At 35.6% G+C, this 26,713-nt stretch overlaps 1 protein-coding gene across 2 annotated transcripts in view; it reads left to right on the plus strand.

Annotated features, from left to right (window-relative positions):
* Positions 1–26,713, plus strand: part of CFAP20DC (CFAP20 domain containing) — a 268,258-nt gene that overhangs the window by 141,607 nt on the left and 99,938 nt on the right. For both annotated transcript variants that reach the window (XM_065885868.1, XM_065885870.1), the window contains 5 exons: positions 17,068–17,204; positions 17,872–18,034; positions 19,639–19,755; positions 20,907–21,029; positions 23,382–23,716. In XM_065885868.1, coding sequence (XP_065741940.1) covers positions 17,068–17,204; positions 17,872–18,034; positions 19,639–19,755; positions 20,907–21,029; positions 23,382–23,716 — 875 coding nt within the window. The remainder of the gene's footprint in view (positions 1–17,067; positions 17,205–17,871; positions 18,035–19,638; positions 19,756–20,906; positions 21,030–23,381; positions 23,717–26,713) is intronic.

Here is a 26,713-nt window from a genome sequence, read left to right on the forward strand (position 1 = left end):
ATAGGGAGGGTGGGAGGGAGACGCAAGAGGGAAGAGATATGGGGATATATGTATATGTATAACTGATTCACTTTGTTATAAAGCAGAAACTAACACACCATTGTAAAGCAATTATACTCCAATAACGATGTTAAAATAATAAAATAAAAATAACTGGTATAAAAAACATCTTTTTTCCTAATGTCTATGCTTCACCCCCAGAGATTCTGATTTACTTGTCCTAGGCTGGATTTTTTGTTAACTTCTCCAGCAATTCTGACATGCAGCCATGGTTGAGAACCCTTAATGAGAAACTAGATCACTTATCCCCACAAAGGTTTTGTGGGTCAGATGACACTCATACACACTGAAGTAATTCAGAGGACGGTCAAATAGGACAGTTATGGAGGAAGAAGTAGATCTTGAAGCTATTCAATAAATACTCATGTAAGTATTTATAATAAATAAAGATTTATGGAAGTGTAAGATGGTGCAGAAGACTGAGCAAAGACAAGGAGACAGCAAAATGCATGGATGAGTTTCCTGAGGGAGCAATAACAGGAATGGCCTCTGAGCAGGAGGGCTGTGTTGAAAGACTATGAGAAGAGTGTGCCTTATATTCCTAAAATAGACAAATGATAACTTCTTTATTAGGAAGTTGAACTTGACATCAGGCTTCAAGATGAATTTTTAAGTCAAGTGAGACCAGAGATTAAGGATTACAACTAAGATGTCTTTGCAGCCATCTAGGCATAAAATGACTAGTGACTGTGAAAATGGAAAGTGATGACCCTGAGAGAAACCACAGTGGGGAAACTGGCAGGGCTTATTGCTTCTCAGATATCAGATGGGGAAGAGAGAGTAGTCAAAGTTTGAGAGAGGTCAAAGTAGAAAGAGGAGAAAGGAGATAACCATGATGAGATGAATGAGTGGCAAAAACAGACTCACTTTTACTCTCTATGTTTATCCAGTATTCATTTATTGTTGGTGTATTTTCTATATGTAAATCCTCATCAGCATCATATGTCCTAAATTGTATATTCCTAGAGAATTGGAACCATTTTATAACTTTTACAGTATAAACCCTGGAAGAGGATTTTGTGTAAATAGGCACTACATTTTTAAACTCTGTATTATGAAATTTCCAAACTTACAGAAAAGCAGAGAGAATACATAATGAACCCCCTCCCATATCCCCATCACCTTCCACAATTGCCAATTTTAGGCAAGAATTTGTGATAGCAATGAGGACACAGGTAGTGAGAATTTGTATATTTAGAATACATACAGTCTATGTTCTTTACAGAACCTTTGGAAAATACCTGTATATAAAAGGATGAAAAAGTTTGCACTACCCAGACAGCCACTGTAAATACCTCAGGTCACAGTTCAATCTTAATGGAAGATTCTCCACAGAATACAATGAGTAAGAGTGTTTTCAGTAACCAAACACTCTGTCTATATCTAATAGGCTGTGATAGCTTTCCATAACAGAAATGACTGAAGAGCCTATCAGGTAACTCTTTACAGTTGTAAATGCTCTTTTTTTCTTCTGTCTCTCTAGCTTAATGTTTTAAGAATTGTGTCTTTAAATGAAACTACAAGTCCATATCCATATATTTAAATGTCTTTCTTTTTAAAGTTCAATGACACTTATAATGCCAGAGAGTAAAGAGAAATTTGAATAAATATTAAGTGCATCATTAACTCAATATTATAATTAAAGAAACTTTTTCATAGGCTGTGTTTGATCCCACCTGATAAAAGAGGATATTAGTGTATATTTTGCAAATTCCATAAATGGGCTTTCAGCATAAGGATAGTCAACTTGAGTCATATATACAGAAAATTAATAATCACCATCAAAAAGCATATTTCTTCTGTCCTGTGAATCTCAATTATACTTATATTCATTTATAACCCTAGGGTTTATGATTGTTCCTCTGAAGTAAATCTCATTGCACATGTAAGGCAGCTAAGATTACATAAACATGCATCGAACTCTGTAGTTCTCTTTCTACAAATACTGGTTTTTTTTGTTTGTTTGTTTGTTTTTGGCTGCTTTTGGTCTTCGTTGCTGCGTGTGGGCTTTCTCTAGTTGGGGCAAGCAGGGGCTACTCTTCGTTGCAGTGTGCAGGCTTCTCATTGCGGTGGCTTCTCTTGTTGTGGAGCACAGGCTCTAGGCACACGGGCTTCAGTAGTTGTGGCTCGTAGGCTCTAGAGCGCAGGCTCAGTAGTTGTGGCGCACAGGCTTAGTTGCTCCGCGGCATGTGGGATCTTCCCAGACCAGGGCTCGAACCCTTGTCCCCTGCATTGGCAGGCGGATTCTTAACCACTGCACCACCAGGGAAGTTCCTCTACAAATACTTTTCAACTGCTAATTTTGACATTTGTAGGCTTTGAACCTTACTATAAGTGATTATAATAAAAATTACTGTTCTCTTTGTGAGAGATTTTATGTGAAAGGTGTAGCTAATGACTAATGCCCAAGGACAGACTTTTTAATCATGGAAAAACCAGGAGGTATTTCTTCATTTGAACTATTTGTTTTTGTGTCTTTCTAAAATATGGGCTCCCCGTGGTGAGATTTGAATTGCATGAAAAGTGACTGTGTGTTCTTGAAACTGACTTACAGTACTCATGTAAATTGTGATATTTTATTATAAATGCACGAATTAAGAGATCTCAGTGATGCTGCTACAGAGGGAAGTAGCTGCTTCCTGTGGATGCTTTCTGGCATGTTCACCCAAGCTAAAAAGGAAACCTTGAAACTTCTGTTTAAAGTGCATTTTTTTGAATGCTGTATAACTGGATCAAGAGCATTTAATGAAATTAATAAAATAGTTGTGTTTCCAAAAAGTCAATGTTACCACACATTTGCACTGTTCACATTGTCAGTTCCCAGTGCATGTCAGTTAATGACTGTTAGTCTGCAGAGGACTGTAGGCTCTGATGATCTTAATTAATGGGACCCCGCTTTAACTGAACTAGTGAATCAGATCTGGTTATTGAAGTTGAGCATGCAGCTACTGATGACAAGTTGCAGTGGTCTACTAAGCACAAATCAAAGTTAGTAATTTGCTTCATTGTCACTTTTGTTGTGGTCACCCATTTACAATGCTTGGAGTCAGTCTATTTATCTCTTGTAAAAATTCAAAAAAAAAAAAAAGATACACACACACACACACACACAGAGCACACACAGACATGAAACCACCACAATCAGGAGAGTGAGCATATTCATCATTCCCAAAGGTTTCCTCATAATCTTCATAATCCCTTCCTCCCAACCCCATCCTCACTGATCTGCTATCTCTCATTATAGATTAGTTTGCATTTTCTAGAATTTTATAAATGAGATATAATATATATACCCTTTTGTCTGGCTTCTTTCACTCAGCATAATTATTTTAAAATTCATTTTGAGATAGGCACATGTAGTTTGTAGAAATAATTCATTCCTTTTTATTGCAGAATAGTGTTCCATTGTGTGGGGGTGCCATATTTTGTTTACCCATTTACTTGCTGATGGATAAATAATACTGCTGTGAACAGTTGTGTAGAAGTCTTTGAATGGGCATAAGCTTTCATTTGTCTTGGGTAAATGCCTAAGAGAGGGATGGTTGGATCATATGGTAGCTTTTTAAGAAATGCCAAATTATTTTGCAAAATAGTAGTAACGTTTTATATTCAAACCAGCGGGTATTATTTCCAGTACCAATGAGTGGTATCTCATTGTGGTTTTTGATTTGCATTTCCTTGATAATTACTAATGGTGAGCATCTTTATGTTCTTATTTGCCATCCCTGAATCTTCTTTGATGAAGCATCTGTTCAACTCTATTGTCCATTTTTAAACTGGATTCCTTATTTTCATATTATTGAGTTTTGAGAGTTCATTCTATATTCTGGATATAGGTCCTTTTTCAGATATATGAATTGCAAATATTTTTTTTCCAGTCTGTTGCTTACATTTTATTCTCATAACAATATCTTTTGAAGAGAAGTTTTTAACTTGATCAAGTCCAGTTTATCAAATTTGCTTCTGTGGATTGTGCTTTTGGTGACATATTTAAGAAATTTTTGCCTAATCCAAGGTTATGAAGATTTTGTCTTATGCCTCCATGTAAAAAAAAAAAATTACAGTTTTAGGTTTTACATTTAGGTCTATGATCCACTGAATTAATTTTTGTATATAGTATAAGATATAAATCCACATTTTTGGTTTTGGGGCCTTTTTTTTTAATTTGGATATGTAGTTGTTCTAGCCTTTGCTAAAAAGTGTCCTTTTCTCCGCAGCATTTCCTTTGCACCTTTGTCAAAAATCAGTTGTCAATATACTTGTGGTTATATTTCTGGTCTCTTTATTCAGACTCTTTATTCTCTTTATTCTGTCTCATTTATCTATTTGCTTTTATGCCAATATCATGATTTTTATTACTATATGTTTCTAAGTCTTGCATTCAGCTAGTGTGAGCCTTCCAGTTTTGTCCTTCTTTTTCAAAAATTATTTTAGCTATTATGGACTCTGTGCATTTTAGTATGAATATTAGAATCAACATGTGAATTTCTGCCAAAAAGTCCTGTTGGGAATTTGATTGGGATTGTGCTGCATTTATAGGTCACAATTTGGGGAGAATTGACATCTGAACAATATTGATTCTTCCAACTTCTTTTTTTTAGGTTTTCTTTAATTTCTCTCAGCAATGTTTTATAGTTTCAGGGTACAGTTCTTTTATAACTTTCTTCAGATTTATCCCTAAGTATTTTATATCTTTTGATACTACTGATAAGTGGTAAGTTTTAAAATTTCTATTTCCAATTGTTTGTTGCTAGTGTGTAAAATACATTGAAATTTTGTAAATTGATCTAGTATCCTGCAACTTTACAAAACTTATTTATTACTACCGGTAGCTTTTTGTAGATTCCAGTAGACTTCCTACATAGATGATTATGCTGTGTGTGAACAAAGACAGTTTTACATTACCAATCTGAATGCCTCATTTCTTTTCCTTGCCTGATTGCACTGACTAAGACCTCCAGTACAAAGTTTAATAGAAGTGGCTAGAAAGGATAGCCCTGTCTTATTCCTGATCTCAGTGGAAAGGTATTGTCTTTAATGATTAAGTATCATGTTAGCTATTGAGATTTTTATAGATGTTCTTAACCATGGTGAGCAAGTCCCTTTCATCACTAGTTTGCTGACAGTTTTTATCAGGAATGGATGTTGGATTTTGTCAAATGCATCTTCTGTATTTATGAGATCATCATGTTTTTTTTTCTTTTTTAGTCTGTTAATACGGTGAATCACATTGATTGAGTTTTTAATGTTCAACCAACCTTGCATTTCTGGGGAAAACCCTGCTTGGTCCTGACGCAAATATCCTTTTAGTCTATTGTTTGATTCAATTTGTGTTCGTAAGGGATTCTTGGACTATAGTTCTCTTTTTTTATAATGACTTTGTCTGCTTTTGGTATCAGGGTGAAGCTGGCCTCATAGAATGAATTGGGAAATATTTCCTCCCCCCTTTCCCCCACTCCTTAAAACTTTTTGAAAGAATTTGTGTTAAATTGGTATTGTGTCTTTCTTAAATGTTTTGTGGAATTTATCAGCGTGAGAAAGTTTTTATAACCTGTAAATTTAATTTCTTTAATAGATAAAGAGTTTTTCAGGTTAACGATTTCTCTTTGAGTAAGCTTTGGTAATTTGTGTCCTACAGGGAATTTGTCCAGTTCATCTAAGTAGTTGGATATATTGGCATAAAGTTGTTCATAATGTTGCCTTGTTATCTGGAGAATCTATAGTGATACCACTACTATTCCTGATATTAAAAATATGTATCTTTGCTCTGTTTTCCCTGGTCAGTCTAACTAGAGGTTTATCATTCTTACTGATCTTCCCAAAGAACAAGCTTTTGGCTTCATTGATTCTTTCTACTGTTTTTCTATATTGTTTCATTTATTTTCACATTGATCTTTATTATTCCTTTCTTCAGTTGTTTTGGGTTTCATTTACTCTCTTCTTTCTTTCCTTAAGGTGGGAATCAAGGTCAATGATTTCAGACTTTTCTTTTTCTAATATAGCCATTTAGTGCTAGAAATCTCCCCATAAGTGCTGCTTTAGCAACATCCCACAAATTTTGGTATTGTATTTTTATTTCATTCTGTTCTAAACATCTTCTAACTTCATTTTTTCTTTGATTCATGGGTTACTTAGGAGTTAAGTGTGTTACTTAGTTCCCAAACATTTGAGATCTTTCTGTTATTGATTTATAATTTAATTCCAGTGTAACTTGAGAAAATAATTTATATGAAGTGATGTGTTTTAAATTTGTTGAGACTTGTCCTGAATAGAGTCTGTCTCATTAAATGTGCCATATGCTCTTGGTAAGAATGTAAATTTTGCTGTTGTTAGGAGTATTCAATAAATGTCATCTGGATTAAGTTACTTAAAAAAAAAAAAAACTAGTAATTTGCTTAAAAATTAGGAGGTAGTTTTCCCAAGTGCCCTCCTTTCCACAGCAGCAGTCTTACTGGATTTTTACTTCTTTTTAAATAAGGAGAGACTGACACCCATATCTCCTAACTCAATCGCAAACAGATAAAGGATCTAGCAAAACCATGAAATAGTAATCTAACCATAGTTGGCACTGGTGAGATCTTTATTAGAATTTCTTCTTTGGGTTGTACATTATGAAAGCAAATTTCAAATAAAGCAACAAAATCTACTGTGAAGTAGAACCTTAAAAAAAAAGAGAAAGAGATTCTGACTTCAGGAAAAAACAAGACAGATTCTAATTTCTTCTTTCTAAACTCAGATTTTTGGTAATCCTTGTCTTAGGATTGTTGGTTAAAGAAATGCCACAATTAAAAAATGGGCAGAAGACCTGAATAGACATTTTTCTTAAAAAAAATAAAGTTTGTAATTAAAGTACTTTGCATAGGATGTGCACTGTCAAATTAGCCACAGTTTCCCCCACGTTCTACATGTGCCTGCTTGTCACTTACATGTTACCTGCCCGGCATTCAAGCCACTTCATTTTGTCCCTCCCCTGCTTCCACCACCACTTTCTTCCCTCTGGAAAAGATTATTACAGCATTATATCCCATTCTTGATTCCTCAGGAACCCCATTAGTCTTCATCAAATACATTAATTATCATATTCATAAAGTTCTCGTACTTATCCAAATAATCACTATTAGACCCACTTTTCACATAGCAAAACAAAAGCTTTTAATTAGATAGCTTTGCAAAACTGCACAGAGAATAAATAGTGGACAAGGAAAGAATCCCCTGCAATGCCCTCCTGGCCGACCAAAGGCAGTATCGTGTGTGGTGAAAAGAGGGCAGGCACAAAGAGGGCTTGGGCATTTGGGTTCTGAGACCCTGCTCTGAGTGGACAGATCTCTAAACATCATGAGCCTCAGCTTCTTCATCTGTAGAGGTGGAATAATATCACACAAAGTGACTGGAAATTTCATAAAGATCATGTACACATCATCATATCCGTCATCCTTTAGATCTCAGATTGAATGTCATTTCCCTCACCCTAAAGACTAGATACCAGCCCCCTGTTAAACACACTTTGAGCCTTCCCTTCATAGCTCTTACCACAGTTGTAATCATGTAGTTATTTATGACTTACTTGCTGTAATATCTGTCTTCCCCGTGAGACCCAGAGTGCCTTGGAGGAGGTGATGTGTCCACCTTATTGCCTATCCTATTCCGTACTTAGAGCAGTGGCTGCCCAGACTAGGTGCCCAATCACTAATGAAAGAATGTGTGAATGAAGGGATAAATGATTGTGAATGGACTTCATAAACTGTTAAATGCTATTCAAGATGGAGGGTATTAATAGCATATTTACTAAGCATTTACTCCCTACTAGGCACAGTATTTAGCATGTTACATGCATTGTTTCATATAATCTAATAAAAATGCCTTGACTTAAGTACTATTATTATCACAGTCTTATGGATGAAAAAAGTGAAGCTTAGAAAGTTTAAATAACTTGTCTAAAATAATATTGCTCTACTAGATCAGTCTTTTTTGTGTTTTTGACATTCCTTATATCAATGCACATATAATAAAATAAAAATCCAATTCAAAATCTGGATTCTGGTAGCAGGTTTAATTCTGATTCGATCATTAGATAATAGATGTAAGTCTTGAGCATGACCCCTGAATGATTAGAGTTGAAAATTCAGCAGGTTTTCCTGGTTAAACTTTGAAAACCTTGCAAACTTAAATGACTATAATAGTTAGAACATTGTACCTTGAGACAAAAATGAATGTTTATTATTCTAAACGACAATTAGAGAGTAGACCCTCAGGTTTTATAATCTAACTACAAAGGCTATACCCCTCAGTAAAATAGCAAAATAATTAATGGTAACATCTCTGACCTACACCCAGTTCATTTTCCACAAACTCAAGAAAATGAAATGCCTAGAGCATGACTTTAATCTAATCTTGATTTTTAACCTTATATTATATATATTGATATCAGGTCTTAAAAGAATTCCTTTTAGAATTCAAAAGGCATGCATTTCTGCTTGTAGTTTTCTTTCATTAAGATTTTTCTCATTATAGAAACTTTGTCCCTTTTATGTTTTATTTTAGAAACCAAAGGTCTAAGTTACTTTTCCTTGTAGGTTTCAATTAGGACCCTATTATCGTGGATACATAGCATGATACATGTTTATAGACATAATTATGACAACATGATTATAAACAGAGAATTATTAAAGTGAAACAGACTTTAAGAATGTGTATATGTTAATTGTGCTAATAAGTTTAAAAAGCCCTGCTAATTAAAGAGATACTAAATAGTGGATTATTGTACACTTTGCTTTGTGAAAAAAAAGGTATACTAAAATTTGTAAAATTTAAAAAATAGATTTCAATTTAAACACACAGTGGTAGATAGCTCTTTAAAGAAATCCTATAGTAGATCCTCTTATAAAATACAGAATAACATCTTATTTTCTGTGATTCAAGGAATTACATCATATCAGGTTTAGTTGTAGCTTTAATAGCCATTGACTGTCCAAGACATAAGTCAATGACTCTTGACTGCTAAGCAAGAAATTCCTCTAAGAAGTTCAAGGTATTTAGGAATTTTCATTTTTTAAATAGCTATGAACTATTTAATATGTTCATTTTGTTGAAATTATAGCTGGAACTGTGTCAGTATGATTTTTTTAAATAGTCCCCCAAAAGTTTTCCTTTTAATCTTTGATACTGTCCACAATTTTGGTGAGATTTATCCATTGTGCACCGTATGCTATGCTGGGCTCAGCAGATGAGTATACACGCAGTGCCAAAAAAATGGTCTTTCCACTCAAAGAAACTTAAATTGTTTGGAGGCAACCTGTATATAGATGAAGAATATGAAAAAACATAAAGGAAACTGACCTAGTACAGTGTTTGAACAGAAAGATATGCCCATAAGCCAAATGATTCCTGTGACTGGAAGTTTAAACAAAAAAAGAAGAAGAAAAAGGCTTCTAATCTGGTACTGAAAATTCCCATGTAGGCCTATGCCATGTCCCATACATACCTTTAGGACTCTCAGTGGCTATTTCTTTCTGGGAAAATCCACATTTGAGAACAAAATCAGTAATCTAGGATTTGTTTTATTTGGTCACAGAAGGTACAAATGATGGGTCTGTAACAGATTTTTCCAGTTGTCCTGGAATTTGAGTGTCATTTCTTTCTATTGCTGATCCTGAGAGACTAACAAAGTTTTGTTGACTCCAAATGGATATTTATAAATGACTGAAAAAGCTGCAGATGCACACATAGCCAAGTCTATTTGCTAACATTAGGAAATTTCACGTGTAAGCTCAGTAGGCATCTGATTGTGGTGCCATAGCACTGCTCCTGTTGAAAGCCACACAGTTCATGTAAATAGCAATGTCTTGGTCATTGTTGACCCTTCTCTCTCATCCCCCACATCCTGGCAGTTGTCCAGTCCAGTCTGCCTCCTCAATTCACACATAAATGTCTCAGGTGGATTTTTCTTAAAAATAAGTTTTTGTTTTTGTTTTTTTTAAACATCTTTATTGGGGTATAATTGCTTTACAATGGTGTGTTAGTTTCTGCTTTATAACAAAGTGAATCAGCTATACATATACATATGTTCCCATATGTCTTCCCTCTTGCGTCTCCCTCCCTCCCACTCTCCCCATCCCACCCCTCCAGGCTGTCACAAAGCACCGAGCTAATATCCCTGTGCCCCGCGGCCGCTTCCCCCTAGCTATCTACCTTACTACGTTTGTTAGTGTGTATATGTCCATGACTCTCTCCCGCCCTGTCAAAACTCACCCCTCCCCCTCCCCATATCCTCAAGTCCGTTCTCCAGTAGGTCTGCGTCTTTATTCCTGTCTTACCCCTAGGTTCTTCATGACATTTTTTTCCCTTAAATTCCATATATATGTGTTAGCATACGGTATTTGTTTTTCTCTTTCTGAATTACTTCACTCTGAATGACAGACTCAGGGTCCATCCACCTCACTACAAATAGCTCAATTTCATTTCTTTTTAAGGCTGAGTAATATTCCATTGTGTATATGTGCCACATCTTCTTTATCCATTCATCCGATGATGGGCGCTTAGGTTGTTTCCATGTCCTGGCTATTGTAAATAGAGCTGCAATGAACATTTTGGTACATGACTCTTTTTGAATTTTGGTTTTCTCAGGGTATATGCCCAGTAGTGGGATTGCTGGGTCATATGGTAATTCTATTTGTAGTTTTTTAAGGAACCTCCATACTGTTCTCTATAGTGGCTGAACCAATTCACATTCCCACCAGCAGTACAAGAGTGTCCCCTTTTCTCCACACCCTCTCCAGCATTTATTGTTTCTAGATTTTTTGATGATGGCCATTCTGACTGGTGTGAGATGATATCTCATTGTAGTTTTGATTTGCATTTCTCTAATGATTAATGATGTTGAGCATTCTTTCATGTGTTTGTTGGCATTCTGTATATCTTCTTTGGAGAAATGTCTATTTAGGTCTTCTACCCATTTTTGGATGGGGTTGTTTGTTTTTTTGTTATTGAGCTGCATGAGCTACTTGTAAATTTTGGAGATTAATCCTTTGTCAGTTGCTTCATTTGCAAATGTTTTCTCCCATTCTGAGGGTTGTCTTTTGGTCTTGATTATGGTTTCCTTTGCTGTGCAAAAGCTTTGAAGTTTCATTAGGTCCCATTTGTTTATTTTTGTTTTTATTTCCATTACTCTAAGAGGTGGGTCAGAAAGGATCTTGCTGTGATTTATGTCATAGAGTGTTCTTCCTATGTTTTCCTCTAAGAGTTTGATAGTTTCTGGCCTTACATTTAGGTCTTTAATCCATTTTGAGCTTATTTTTGTGTATGGTGTTAGGGAGTGATCTAATCTCATACTTTTACATGTACCTGTCCAGTTTTCCCAGCACCATTTATTGAAGAGGCTGTCCTTTCTCCACTGTACATTCCTGCCTCCTTTATCAAAGATAAGGTGTCCATATGTGCGTGGGTTTATCTCTGGGCTTTCTATCCTGTTCCACTGATCTATCTTTCTGTTTTTGTGCCAGTACCATACTGTCTTGATTACTGTTGCTTTGTAGTATAGTCTGAAGTCAGAGAGCCTGATTCCTCCAGCTCCTTTTTTCGTTCTCAAGATTGCTTTGGCTATTCGGGGTCTTTTGTGTTTCCATACAAATTGTGAAATTTTTTGTTCTAGTTCTGTGAAAAATGCCAGTGGTAGTTTGATAGGGATTGCATTGAATCTGTAGATTGCTTTGGGTAGTAGAGTCATTTTCACAATGTTGATTCTTCCCATCCAAGAACATGGTATATCTCTCCATCTATTTGTATCATCTTTAATTTCTTTCATCAATGTCTTATAATTTTCTGCATACAGGTCTTTTGGCTCCTTAGGTAGGTTTATTCCTAGATATTTTATTCTTTTTGTTGCAATGGTAAATGGGAGTGTTTTCTTGATTTCACTTTCAGATTTTTCCTCATTAGTATATAGGAAAGCCAGAGATTTCTGTGCATTAATTTTGTATCCTGCTACTTTACCAAATTCATTGATTAGCTCTAGTAGTTTTCTGGTAGCATCTTTAGGATTCTCTATGTATAGTATCATGTCATCTGCAAACAGTGACAGCTTTACTTCTTCTTTTCCAATTTGGATTCCTTTTATTTCCTTTTCTTCTCTGATTGCTGTGGCTAAAACTTCCAAAACTATGTTGAATAAGAGTGGTGAGAGTGGGCAACCTTGTCTTGTTCCTGATCTTAGTGGAAATGCTTTCAGTTTTTCACCATTGAGGATGATGTTTGCTGTGGGCTTGTCATATATGGCCTTTATTATGTTGAGGAAAGTTCCCTCTATGCCTACTTTCTGCAGGGTTTTTATCATAAATGGGTGTTGAATTTTGTCGAAAGCTTTCTCTGCATCTATTGAGATGATCATATGGTTTTTCTCCTTCAATTTGTTAATATGGTTTATCACATTGATAGATTTGCATAAAAATAAGTTTTAATAGTAGTTAGAAATATTTAGTCATTTAATCCAGCTTCCCTTCTGACCCATTATACTTTATGATTCATTCAGTTTGCTCAGCAAGGATCTATTGCTCTGTGTCAAGCACTAGGCTAGCAATTCAGAGGTGACAAAGTAGACCACTGAGTTTATATCTACTGAGGTATACATTATTAGAGAATCCCATAAACATATATGAAAGGGTAATTCTGACAGTTTCTGTGAGGGAAAGCTTATGGGACTACCTAAACTGGGTACTGTAATCAGAGAGGTCAGGGAAGACTAGTCTGAGGAAGTGATACATGAGCTGAAACATAAAGGCCAAGAGGGGAAGGAAGATCCTACACGGGGAACAGCATGTACAAATGCTCTGATAGACAGGAAGAACTGAGGAGGCCAGAGCAGAAAATAGAGGGTATTAAGGTTGAACTGAAGCCAGAACATGCAAGTTTTTGCAGGTAATATTAGGGCTTTCTTCTTAATCTTAAGAGCAGCAGGGAAGCCATTGAAAAGTTTTAAGTGAGGAAAAGGAATGATTCAATCAGACGTATGTTTATATAAGACCGTTCTGGCTTCATTTTGGAGAGAGCATGGGACAGGGAGCCAGAGTGGAACATGGTGGATCACTTGAGAGGCTTTGTGGTCATCCAGAAGAGGAATGATGGTTGCTTAAATTATGGTGCTGGTGGAGGAGGTGGAGACAAGTGGATCTGGATTGGATATGGAGAGGATGGAGGAAGGTGTCAAGGATGACATCTAGAGTCTGACTTTTCAAACGGAATGGTTTATGGTGCCATTCATTAGACCAGATTTTCAGTTGGAGGTGTCTTCGAGACATTGAGGAGGAGCTGATCAAGAAGGCCGCTGTATACGAGAGGCTCTCAGAAGAGAGGACTAGGCTAGAAATAGAAATTAGAGAGTCATCTAATATGTGAATCTGACTTATAATATCCAGAATAGCTTTCCAGACTTCTGGTTGAACATCTTCAAAATGACAGAAAATTCACCACCACAACAGCCAGACATGCTTTAATTAAAGAAAGATGTTCCCTATGTTAGACTAAAAGCTTTCTTTTAATTAATTTTTACTGGCGTATAGTTGCTTTACAATGCTGTGTTAGTTTCTGCTGTACAGCAAAGTGAATCAGCTATGCATATATATATATCCCCTCGTTTTTGGATTTCCTTCCCATTTAGGTCACCACAGAGCACTGAGTAGAGTTCCCTGTACTGTACAGTAGGTTCCCACTAGTTATCCATTTTATACATAGTAATGTATATATGTCAATCCCAATGTACCAGTTCATCCCACACCCCTCCTTCCCCTCTTGGTATTCATACGTTTGTTCTCTACTTCTGTGGCTCTCTTTATGCTTTGCAGATAAGCTCATCTGTACCATTTTTCTAGATTCTACATATAAGCGATATATAATATTTGTTTTTCTCTTTCTGACTTACTTCACTCTGTATAACAATCTCTAGGTCTATCCACGTCTTCGCAAATGGCACAATTTCATTCCTTTTTATGGCTGAGTAATGTTCCACTGTATGTACCACATCTTCTTCATCCATTCCTCTGTTGATGGACATTTAGGTTGCTTCCATGTCGTGGCAATTGTAAATAGTGCTGCAGTTAACGTTGGGGTTCATGTGTCTTTTTGAATTATGGTTTTCTTCGGGTATATGCCCAGGAGTGGGATTGCTAGGTCATATGGTAGTTCTATTTTTAGTTTTTTTAAGGAACCTCCATACTGTTCTCCATAGTGGCTGTAACAATTTACATTCCCACCAACAGTGCAGGAGGGTTCCCTTTTCTCAACGCCCTCTCCAGCATTTATTGTTTGTAGATTTTTTGGATGATGACCATTCTGACTGGTACGAGGTGATACCTCATTGTAGTCTTGATTTGCATTTCACTAATAATTAGTGATGTTGAGCAGCTTTTCATGTGCTTCTTGGCAATCTGTATGTCTTCTTTGGAGAAATGTCATTTACATCTTCTGCCCATTTTTGGATTGGGTTGTTTGTTTTTTTGATATTGAGCTGCAGGAGCTGTTTGTATATTTTGGAGATTAATCCTTTGTCCGTTGCTTTGCTTGCAAATATTTTCTTTCATTCTGAGGGTTGTCTTTTCATCTTGTTTATGGTTTCTTTTGCTGTGCCAAAGCTTTTAAGTTTAATTAGGTCCCATTTGTTTATTTTTGTTTTTATTTTCATTACTCTAGTAGGTGGGTCAAAAAAGATCTTGCTACAGTTTATATCAAAGTATGTTCTGCCTATGTTTTCCTCTAAGAGTTTTATAGCATCCTGCCTTACATTTAGGTCTTTAATCCATTTTGAGTTTATTTTTGTGTATGGTGTTAGGGAGTGTTCTAATTTCATTCTTTTACATGTAGCTGTCCAGTTTTCCCAGCACCACTTACTGAAGAGACTGTCTTTTCTCCATTGTATAATCTTGCCTCCTTTGTCATAGGTTAGGTGACCATAGGTGGGTTTATCTCTGGACTTTCTATCCTGTTCCATTGATCTATATTTCTGTTTTCGTGCCAGTACCATACTATCTTTGTGCCAGTGCCATACATACTTGTAGCTTTGTAGTATAGCCTGAAGTCGGGGAGCCTGATTCCTCCAGCTCAGTTTTTCTTTCTCAAGATTGGTTTGGCTATTTGGGGTATTTTGTGATTTTTCACAGAATTAGAATAAAAGCTTTCTGAAGTAAATTCTACTCATTAGTGATTTTTCACAGAATTAGAATAAAAGCTTTCTGAAGTAAATTCTACTCATTAGTTCTGATTCTGCCATTTGGACAAATAGAATCACTACGTAATAGGACTTCAGGAGTTTGAAGAAAACTGGAATGGTATTTCTCCCCACCACTTTGCCAGCCACCTTAGATCCTCTGTCCAGCAAAAATTCTTTTAGATCAACTCAGCAGTGTAGCCCTTGCCCATGTCTTCAGCTTCATCTATTACAAACACAGAAACAGACCCCCCAGAACACCTATATACCCACTCAGGTTACTTCCACTCAGATCTAAATGTTGGGGGCTTCCTAAGCATGATATGTTTTCACAAACTTTTGTGCCTTTTCTCATGACTGTTACATAGGAATGGTTTTTAATTCCACCACTTATAAAATTACAGCTCTCTAGCAGAAGCTAATGAGACCAACTAGCTAACCATAGGAATTTTTTTCAGGAGAATAGATCAGACAAGAAGTTGCCAGTAGCTCATAAATGTCCAGAACTGTAGGACAAATTTGGACTTACTCAGGGCCAACATTGTAATATTCAAGTTGGTCCTGCCTTGCAAGCAGAACATGGCAGAAGGTTTTCTAGGCCGTGGGCCGTGTTCTGAGTTAAGAGCCGTCACTCTTACCTGCTGTTTTAGTCAGAGAAGGCTGCCTGCACTCACACAAAACTCCACAGTCCTAGTCCAGTCAGAGTTCCTTGGGCATCCCTCCATATGGTCTTTTAGAGACTCGGGCTTCTTTCATCTATTGGCTCCCAGCGAGTCCTCCACTGGATCTTTTGCATCTTGTCAAGAGATGAGGGAAGAGAGAGCATGGGGATTATGCAGGAAGTTTTAGGAGCAGGAGATGGTTTACATGTCACACATTCCACTTCTCACGTTCCATTAACCAGAACTCAGTTACATGACCCATATAACTGCAAGGAAGGCTCAGAAATGTAATTTAGCTGTGTGCCCAGAAGGAAAAGGCAGCAGGGTTTGGTGAGCACAGCTTCCTTATCCTTGAGGTGATACCAGTTTGGTCTCTTTTTCCCCAAAACCTTCAGTGATTCCCTGTTGCCTACCAAATTTAGAACAGGCTCTTAGCGACCCGAGCTAAACGGGTGATTTCATTATTCCCCAAGCATACCCTACCCTTTCACTCTTCCATGCCTTTATTCAGGCACTTCTTCTGCCTTGGGCACCCTACATCTCTTTTTCTTGAAATCTTATCAGTCATTCAAGGTCCATTCAGGAAGTCACTCTTCATTCCCACTGGTCTGCCTTATGTTGTAGTTACCTGTTTACTTGTACTATCACCTCCCTCCAGACTCCCTGAGGGCAAGCAATGTGTCTTATCCATTTTGCATCACTGACAACCTCTAGGAAATGCCTGGGAGTGCTCAATGAAATATTTGTTCAATGGAGTTAGTTTTATTTAAATTATTTCCTTAAAGAGAAAATGCAGTGTATTTTTCAGTAGCTTTCCTTTCTTTTCTTTTTTCCCATGAGGAAAAACGTTTGTGGTAGTGGTTCTCAGATGATACTGAGCAAAAGAACCACTTGGGAGTTAATCTTAACCACTTGTTAAGATTATAGATTTCTGTTGCCCCCCCCCCCACAAGATTCTAATTCTATAGATCTGATAGATCTGATGTTGGACCCCAGGATCTGCATTTTTATAAGTGCCCTGGGAGAGTGGGAGGGTTAAAGCGGGGAAGGATTCACATCATATGACCCCTAGATTGTACTTTCAGAAATATTGCAACATGGTGTGTGTCATTACGCCCATTAATGGACTACTATTCCCTTCCTTTAACAAAACAGATCAGTTCATTAACAGAGGAACAGGTAGCATGCGGAGCGGTAAAAATCAAGATGTTTGTCATATTGCCTTTGGATCCAAAGTTCTTGGACCACCTCCACTCTCTGGCAGAAGAAATAACATGAGGATATTCAGTGAGGTAGGAGCAGGGTTTGAACAGCTTATGTAAGCATGGATGGCATGGGAAGGGAAGGGTTTTTTTCCCAATTCAGAGGGAAGAAAAAAGAGGGAGAGAGACAACATGCCAAAAGCAGAGGGCTTGAATAAATTTGGAACAGAAATTCTGGATTTTAAAAGACCTCAAAACTGTTTTCTTTTCGTCATGTCAACGCAATTAACATTTTTGAGCATTCTTTTCATTAAATATGTGCACAAAACTTAAAGGCAAATATATGTGAGCACATTTTGTGATCTCCTTCAAAAAGGAGTTGGATCATCACCAGACACCTTATAATGAACAGATTCTCAAATGTTATATTTTTATTTTCCTCTGAAATTCTGACATACAGAGTGATTTTCATTTCAACTCCTACCTACTAAAGATGGAGTGTAGCAAATGAGCACATTTTAATTTGTGTCTATGAGATTTGGTTGTCTTCTGTTTTACCTTACATTATATTTATCTCCTATTTCTTTCTAATTTTCTACCATAATTTCCCTCTCCACCAACTTTTTAATCTTCTCATTTCCTCTAGTTCATTTTTACCTCACTATTTGTCCAGCTATTATTTCTTCTATGTAGATTCTACAAGAAATAAATGCAATTCCTATATTTTAAAATATAGATTAATTCCTTTTCCTTATAGACAGTAAGATCTGTTGGGTCCAAAAATAACCAATCGTGCCAGCAGTCTACAGTAGAGAAGTGTGTTAACAGGGCAGAAATGTCAACCTTGCTGTTATCTGAGTCTGAGGCACAAGGAGATAAAGAAAATATTGGCCACATAAAGCAGACTGTACCTATTCATGGTAAGAATCATGCATAAAGATTGATAGCTAGTGAAAACAGTGAGAAATGTTAAGATAAATCCATAGTTATATTCTTGACTAGATCTTAAGTCCAGAGAATTATCATTTAAAAATGAAAATGGTGGTAGATATTGAAATATGTTTAGAATTCTTATACCATATATTATCTTCTGGAAACTGTCATTCTGTTTATTCTGTTATTTTACCTTGCTGTAGAACCCTGTATTTTTACTTTCTGATAACAGTGAGAAAATAGTATAGTATCCTATTATTGCTATGTCTTGGAAACCCCATGTACATTTTAAGTGTTCTTAGTTTTACCTTTTAATTAATCTCTTCCATTTGTAAAGTGCTCTTTATTTTCTCTCATTGGTACAAAAACAACCCTGTTGGTGAAGAAAACTTTTATCCCGTTTTATAGATTGAGAATTCAGGGCTAAGAGAGTAAGTGATTTGCAATTTGTAATCACTGGAAAGAATTGAGACCAGAACCCAAGGCTTACCACTCCCTGTCAGTTTGTCCACTTTAACTGGTCTGACTTTTGTGAACATTGAAAAGGGGAGGCATTTGTGTTCATTTTATTTGATTTAGAAATTAACGATCGCTGTTAGAGACTCTATCTCCCATGGAGTATAAAACTGAGATAAGGAAATAAATAACATAGATATTCAGTCCCAGTTTTACCACTGTCTGTGAGACCTTGATCAAGTTTCTTAAACCCTACGAGCCTCAGTTTCCCCATCTGTAAATGGGGATACAATTACTACTAGCACTAGTAGTAGTAAGAAATAACAGCTGCCTCAAAGGGTCAGTATGAGAATTCAGTGAGAACAGTCAGTCAAGCACATCATATTGTGCCAAGAATTTAAATGTTCAGAAAATATCAAATGCTGCTATGAATATTATTGTTACAGAGTTAAATTACACTTAGAAATTCTTCAAGATTGATCTCAGTTCTGCAGGGTTCTTTTGGCAACTACCCTCTAAGCTCTTGTTGAATCAAACTTAAATCTTTTAAAGGAAAAAATAATTTTTCTGTATTGGCTGTCAATTTCATTTTAAAATATTTTTTAATATAGCATGTTGCAAGATTAACATTAATCTAATTACTTGTAGCTCTCTATATGGTTATATTACATGAATAAAATGTATTAGTAGTTTGTTTTTTCTCTAACACCTTTATTAGAATATAATTGCTTTACAGTGGTGTGTTAGTTTCTGCTTTATAACAAAGAGAATCAGCTATACATATACATATATCCCCATATCTCCTCCCTCTTGCATCTCCCTCCCACCCTGCCTATCCCACCCCTCTAGGTAGTCACAAAGCACTGAGCTGATCTCCCTGTGCTATGCGGCTGCTTCCCACTAGCTCTCTATTTTACATTTGGTAATGAAAGCCTGATACAATTCTAATATTGGAATAGAAATAAACACCTATTTCCTATAAAGGAATAAGTTGTGTTTTTTATACAACTTTACATTTTGTCAAAATGATACATGAACATTCTCATTATAGCTATAATTATATTTACTGAGTTATTTCAAACTATATAGTACTTTCTGTTCTGGCTTTTTGTTCTTTGATATGAAAATGTACCAGCCAATCTGCATATTATGCATCCACATCCCCCTCAAGAACCATCAGCTGATAAGAATAATAACAGGAGAAGATTACAGTTAAAAAGAACCAGCAGAGAAAGGACAGAGACACCCAGCGGTATGGTACTAATTCAATACTATCTTATATCTGTATATTATTCAGAGCAATGGAATTTCTCTCTGCAGGTTGTAAATTTCAAGGGATTATGAACCAATTCATTTAAAATATAAACATCTGTTCTACAAGGATTATGGAAATCAAATTTTTTACAAAAGAATTGCTCTATAGCCCTAACAGAGATTTGTTGGATTAAATAGGCAGTACCACAAAAATAAAGGACTTCCTACTTCTACTCTCAAAAGCTGAATAAGCTTAAATTACTGATTTTTTAAAATGGCCCAAATTTGATAGAAGTTCCTGCCTGCAGACTTCACTAAAATTGAACTTAACTCATAATTTTTCATTTTTCATTTATCTCTCCTCTTTTTAAATTGGGCCCTTTCTAGATTATTTTTTACATTTGCTGTCTCTCCTTTTGGACTCCTTGCCATCTACTGTAATGTAGGTTAAAGTTTCAACTCTTTGTAACCAGTAAAGCATTAGAGAAATATAGTTGGCTATTATAGTTATTGCTTAAAATATTAGATTTGAGGCATGTGTATGTGTAGATTTGTATACACATGCATTAGTCTATCCTGAATCAAGCCCAGAATATATCATGTACGCATCTGTTAGCATAATTTCTCAAAAATGTAGATTTCTTGGGTAGGCCAAAATTCTACTTGCTAGGTTTCATGTTATCATTATAAAATAGTAGATAGAAAAATTACTTCTGCAATAAGGCCTGTATCCATTTTTCTTAAGGTGCTGAAGAAAAGAGCTTCATTTAAAAGAGTTGAGTTCAGTAAAAATTGTAATTTAAAGAAAACACACTCCATTTTGTATGGAACCAAAGTAAAAAATATAGAACCTTTTTAAAATTATATGGGTTTTGGAATTCCTTTTATTGCGTATTGTAAAACTTAAATTTAAAATGTCCCCATGCAAATATCAAGGAATTTTAAGATGAACTTGTACAAAAATGCAGCTGAGTTCATCTTAAAATACTCTCCTGAAAAAGAAAAAAACTGCATATAATCTGTATTGTCACCTCTTACTTGCTTGTCAATAATCAAATAGAAAAGTATACCACAGTACCATTCTTCAAAAATTAATGTATATATATATCAAAAGAAGTAATATAGAGGAAAATATTTATTCCGATAAAGGCAATTCTTCAGGAAATAACAGAAATGAACATAAAGCAACAACTGTCCTCACCAGTGTGTTCCAACAGAGAACAGAGACATTGAACCCCAGCTCTCCAGCACCCCAGTCTCCTGATCAAGCAGGTTAGCATCTTTATCATACCATAATTGCTAACGATTAATAAAATATAAATATGTTAAATATTTCAAACCCGGTCATTTTGAAAAGTCATGATGCAGTCACTTGCTAAAATATATCATTTTTTTCAATCTCTTTTTAACCCCAATTTTATGTCAGACTTTAATGGTTGAAGGAGTATTTTTATTTTCAAGTTTTAATGCACAAGCAGTCCTGTTCAGAATGAAAGTTTAAAACTTTGAGGTTTTTCATATAACATTGTCACCCTCCCCAAAGATTATCTATTGTTGCACTTCTCCAATCCTCTTTATGATGGAGACAGTTGGAGTGTAGAGCATTGAACCCATCAACATATCTTGCCTAGCAGGTGTGTGGTACCTTTACAAAGGCAAATTGTTTTTGAGCTAGGGAAAAAGGAAAATAAATGGAAATTGTTTGTAGGTTGTCAGTCTTATTTATGCAGTGTTGAAGCCTTCATTAAAATGTTAGGCGCAATTAGTGTCTCTCGCATAAATCTGACTGTGTAGAAAAACTAATTAGATGTTTAGGTGATCATTCTTGCATTTATCTTGTTTGCTGCAATATTGTGATTACACAGTAATTTACATATTTTCCTAAGAAAACACACCAAATTATTCATTACAATTGATATGGAAATACTTGAGGTAAAACTACAAATTCCAAAGAAGCATGTGGTAGTAAGATAATTAGAGTTCTTTTGGTGTAAGAACACTTCTTTTACTTTGACTTTTTGACAGTTAATAATATGTTTGGTGCTAGATCATACAAGTTGTTTAATTGCATAATGAAGATTCCCAGGACCTTTTCCTCCTATTTTCTTTACGTATCCTTGTACGTAATGCAACACATTGGTTTTTGTAATCGTATTCAAGGTTTACTAAAGCACCTACTGTGTTCACAAAGCACCTACTAGGTGCTTAGCACCAGGCAAAAGTTTGCTTTCCAAAAGAGGACAACCCAGTGAATCTATTCATTTCACCTGACCACAGCTAACACTGACTCAGGACCCTCCACATTTTCTGTGAATGTGGTCAGATTGGGTATTGATATATTCAACCTGTTATTGACCATTTACCTACAGAAAATATGAAAGCCTTGTCCCTAATAGATTTTCTCTAAGAAATGTATATTTATTGCCCTTTTTATAGGCAAGTTATGTTATATAGTCTTAGGTTAAGAAATAGGTGAATACAGTTGAGAAGAATACAATTTTATTTGTGCCATCAATATAATTTTTATTAAAGGTCTTTCTGTTTGCTTTCTGCTTTTGCTTTTGTAGTGTTAGCTTTAAAGTTTCAAGTGAGCAAATCTTAGCTCTTAGTTACTCTTCTTGTGATGATAAATATAATTCAAGAGTCAGGAGTAAAATCACCACGTCTACATTGTGGTTCTGCAGAACACGAATTCTTGTAAGATTTTCAGCATTGACACAATGCAGCAAAAAATAAATTAAAAAAAAAAAAAGAGTAAGTTGAGAAAATGCTCAACTTTTCCTGTTGTCATTCTAAAGAAGAAAGTAAGCCTGCTTTTAATAATGTTTATTATAGAGATTTGTTTTTTCCAGGTCATAGAATTATAAAGTCTATTTCAATGTTGAATAAAGATTAAAGTTTTTTTAAATTTGATAAAAATGTATCTCAGTTGTAATACATAGTATTTTTAAAGAAAACAATGTGCAAAAAGATTTTCATGTCAAAACATTCTCTCCTAAAATTAAATTAAAATTGAATGTAAAGGTCCTTTTCACCAGCAGAATTCACCAACCACATTAACAAATATTTCTGTGGATTTGCTATTGACAAGTCTAGCAGTTTAATCTATGAATTGTCCTGTACCGATGAGTAGAATGGAGAGGGAAAGACTGTCAGCCTTTTCATGGTTTTCCTCTCCTCCATGTTTTATAATCTGAACAAGGCCCAGATACTTTGTTTAAAGAGCTTGTTAAGTACTCTGTCCCCCTGAAATTAAAAGAAATTAGTAACTCAAACCCTTTTAAATTTGGAAGATTTTCCCCCTCTGAAATAACAAATTAATGAGGCTGTGCTATAAAGAACTTGCTGCAAGACAGGTGATAATTATTTCAGACTTACAAATTTCCTGGCCAGTGTTTCAACTCAGATGGAGAGGAAGTACAAATGAGTTGCCCGTATCTATAAGCACTATCTGTGGGTTAAGTGTTCAGCAGGTTACAAGATGGTGGATAAATTGCCTTCCTTGGCTTTTGCATTATTTGATAAATCTCTGTTTCAACAAGAAGGAATGTTAACCTAACTACCTGCCTAAAATAACACTTATGGAACACTGTTCTAATTTTTGTCATCTTTTGCAAATGTCAGATGAGTGGATATTTCCTGAAAATGATGACCACATCCCCCATTTGGCCTCCAGCACGCAGTCTCTACTTCTGGATAAAAACTCCTGCAACACCTCACACCTGTGGCTAGAAGCCAGCAAGAAAAATGAATGTGACCAACAGACAGAGGAAACCCAGATTGTTCCAAAGGGTATTTTCACTTTTTCATCAAGACCACGATCAGCACCTCATGGAAAGACTCAGAATATGTCCCCAGAGGGGTGCCCATTTATTTTGGATCTGGAAGAGGATACCAGTGTAGTAAGGAGAGACACCCAATTGGAGGATGATTTTTACGGTGGTGATAGCACCGAAGAGGTACATTGCTTGATGAGTGAAATAGTTCTAAAGCACAGTTCTATTGTCTCCAACTAAGCACTAAAGCTAGTTGAAATGAAAGAGGGGAAGTCAACTGCTATTTATAAAAATGCAGCAGATTGCAATGTTAGTCAACAGTTGCGTCAGATTGTTATGGTAACTCTAAATTGCCGCCTTTTTTATTAACAGTCAGCCATTTTCATTTTTAATTATGGAAACCAGTTTTTGGTTTGATTTTCTTTTTTCATTTTAACCTTTGCCTCACAGAGTGAGAAATAATATGCAGTTTAGTTATATGATAGCATGTCCAGTAAAATATTGAGAACACATTGTTCTAGATCTCTGGGGAAATTGTGTTGCAGTTGCTAAGCATTCTGAATTGACACTTTTCTGGCTTCCTAACCCCCCTGCCATCTTTTCGCCTTAGACCTATTAGGACTCATTATTTTCCATATGGTTCCAGAATTTCAAGAGTTGTGCCAATTAAAGTTTAAGTAATGAATCATGGATTAGTGCTGGGGCTTGCCTTACAGGAGGTTTTCTGTTTGCAATTATTTAGAATACACCTATTCTCATAAATCAGTAAATTCATAAAAAGTTTTTTAATAACTAATTAAATTTCAAACTAGTGTAGTTCTGAAACATTTGTTTAAAACTTAATATAACTCTTTTTCCCCATATGAAATGAATTTATTTATGAAATTTCTTTAGCATTGTTCTTTAATAATAGGCATTTATATTTTCTAGAAAAAATAATTATCTTAAAAGCAGATTATAGTCAAGTTTTGGTTTAGTGAAATTATACAAATCATTTATATGTAGAAATTATAGAAATAATCAGAAAAACTTTTTTTGTATACTTAGAAAACTTTTTTTTAACAACTCTATCTGATTAAGAATACCCCTTTCAACAGTGGGATATACATTAAGTCCACAGCTCCTACCTTCAGAGCCAGTTGAGAATATGGAGAGATTGTTCAGGCAGTAATTATGTTTTTTTGCAACTTTTAATGAGTTTCTGTAGCAAAGTGCATGAGGAAATCCTTTTTTATAACCTCCTTACTTCTGAGTGTGATGAAACTATAGTCATACCAAACATAAACCTACTACAAACCCCTTTATGCATAAATGCATAAACAGTACATTTTAAATGTGCTGTGAACAACTTTATCCCTTTCACCCTACATAAAATTAAGCTATAAAACTGTAAAATGAATATGTCTTCAGCATCTAGTATTGCCCCCATCCCAGCTGTCAATTCTTATACAGTATTAATTGGCTAATCTGATAAATCATACCATTTTGTTAATGGGGTAGGCCCATCCCCTTCCCATGTGCACAGCTTACCTAACTCAAAAGAATTACTGTGATGGGGGCAATGTCATGGCAGGTAGGAAATAATAGTTCTCTGGAAAACTTTGAGGGAAGTATTATGTAGAAACAGCCCTTTAAATAACACCCCATGAGGAACTTACCTCTCCACCTATATGAAGGAAAAGCCTTGAGAAGAAGCAATAGAGCTTTATGGGAAAATGAAGAATACTAGTTCTGAATATTTTAATTTGCTATCACTTTATGTGCTTTCTTTTGCTACTAGCTACTCTACTTCTGACATCCTTCAACATTTATTGTGCAGACATGTACTTGTTACCAACTACATGAAATTGAAAATTAATTTATCATGCATTTTCAAAGCTCTGATTGGCATAGCTCTCTGGTCACCCCTGTCCCAAGACCATCAGAATATGGCTTGAGTCTGTAGTGGGACGATATCATTGCTAACACCTGCTCTGGCCCACCTTTAGTCAGAGCCTACTAAGAGTGGCAGCCAGAGAGAGGGGCAGAAGCCTTGCCATGTTATGCAAGCTTTGAGGTTTGCTGTTAGAGGCAATAACAAGATACAAACTAAAATACAGATGACTAACAAAAGTGCTAGGCTATATTTAAACAAGTTCTAGAAATTGTAATGATCCCTTTTTTATCAAATTGGTTTTTTGGGAGCTTTTTGTAAATTCTTTTCCTGTAGGATTATTTCTCCCATTTATTATATAAGTCAAAGGGAAATTAGATTACATACTTTATTTTATTTATTTTTTAAGAATAAGTTTTAATTTAATTTGTCAAAATTACAAAACACTTTCTTTGTTTTGCTCTCAAAATACAGTGAATCTGTCTTCATGTTCTGGATGCTTAGTTTTTTGTTTTTGGGGGGTTTTTTTGTTAATTTTTTTTTTTTTTGGAGTATAATTGCTTTACAATGTTGTGTTAGTTTCTGCTATACAATGAAGTGTATCAGCTATATGTATACATATATCCCCTCACTCTTGGACCTCCCTCCCACCCCCCCATCCCACCCATCTACAGATTACATATCTTAAATGTTTACTTACATATAGTCTTTGAAGAAAAATCAGTTGATTTAGGCATTCTTACTATTGTTGCATTATTTTATTTATTTTTAAACTTGCCTTTCTTCTTTTCTTTTCTTTTCATTAATTTATTTATTTTGGCTGCACCAGGTCTTAGTTGCGGCACTCAGGATCTTCGTTGCGGTGTGCGGGATCTTTTTTTTAGTTGCACCATGCGAACTCTTAGTTGCAGCATGCATGTGGGATCTAGTTCCCTGACCAGGGATCGAACCCGGGCCCCCTGCATTGGGAGCTTGGAGTCTTACCCACTGGACCAAATGGGAAGTCCCTAGTTGCATTATTGTAGAATGTTACATCGTTAGAGTAACACTATTATATCTAAGGAAAACAATGTCATGCTGTAAATAATGGTGGACAGATGAGTAATATTTGCATTACTTATTATGCTTGAAGTGTATAACTTGTAGTTAAAAGACTTTATTTGGTGTTAGACCATTTGAATATTTTTAAAGGGAAGTTAGATGTATTCAGAAGCAAAAAACTAGGCACAATCATGGTATTATGATAGAGAAAAAATACACATATGACAGTAAAGACTAATTAAAATAAGCTTTCAATGATTGTAGTT

This window comes from Phocoena phocoena, chromosome 10 (genome assembly GCF_963924675.1).
Source record: "Phocoena phocoena chromosome 10, mPhoPho1.1, whole genome shotgun sequence".
Taxonomy (NCBI): Eukaryota; Metazoa; Chordata; class Mammalia; order Artiodactyla; family Phocoenidae; genus Phocoena; species Phocoena phocoena.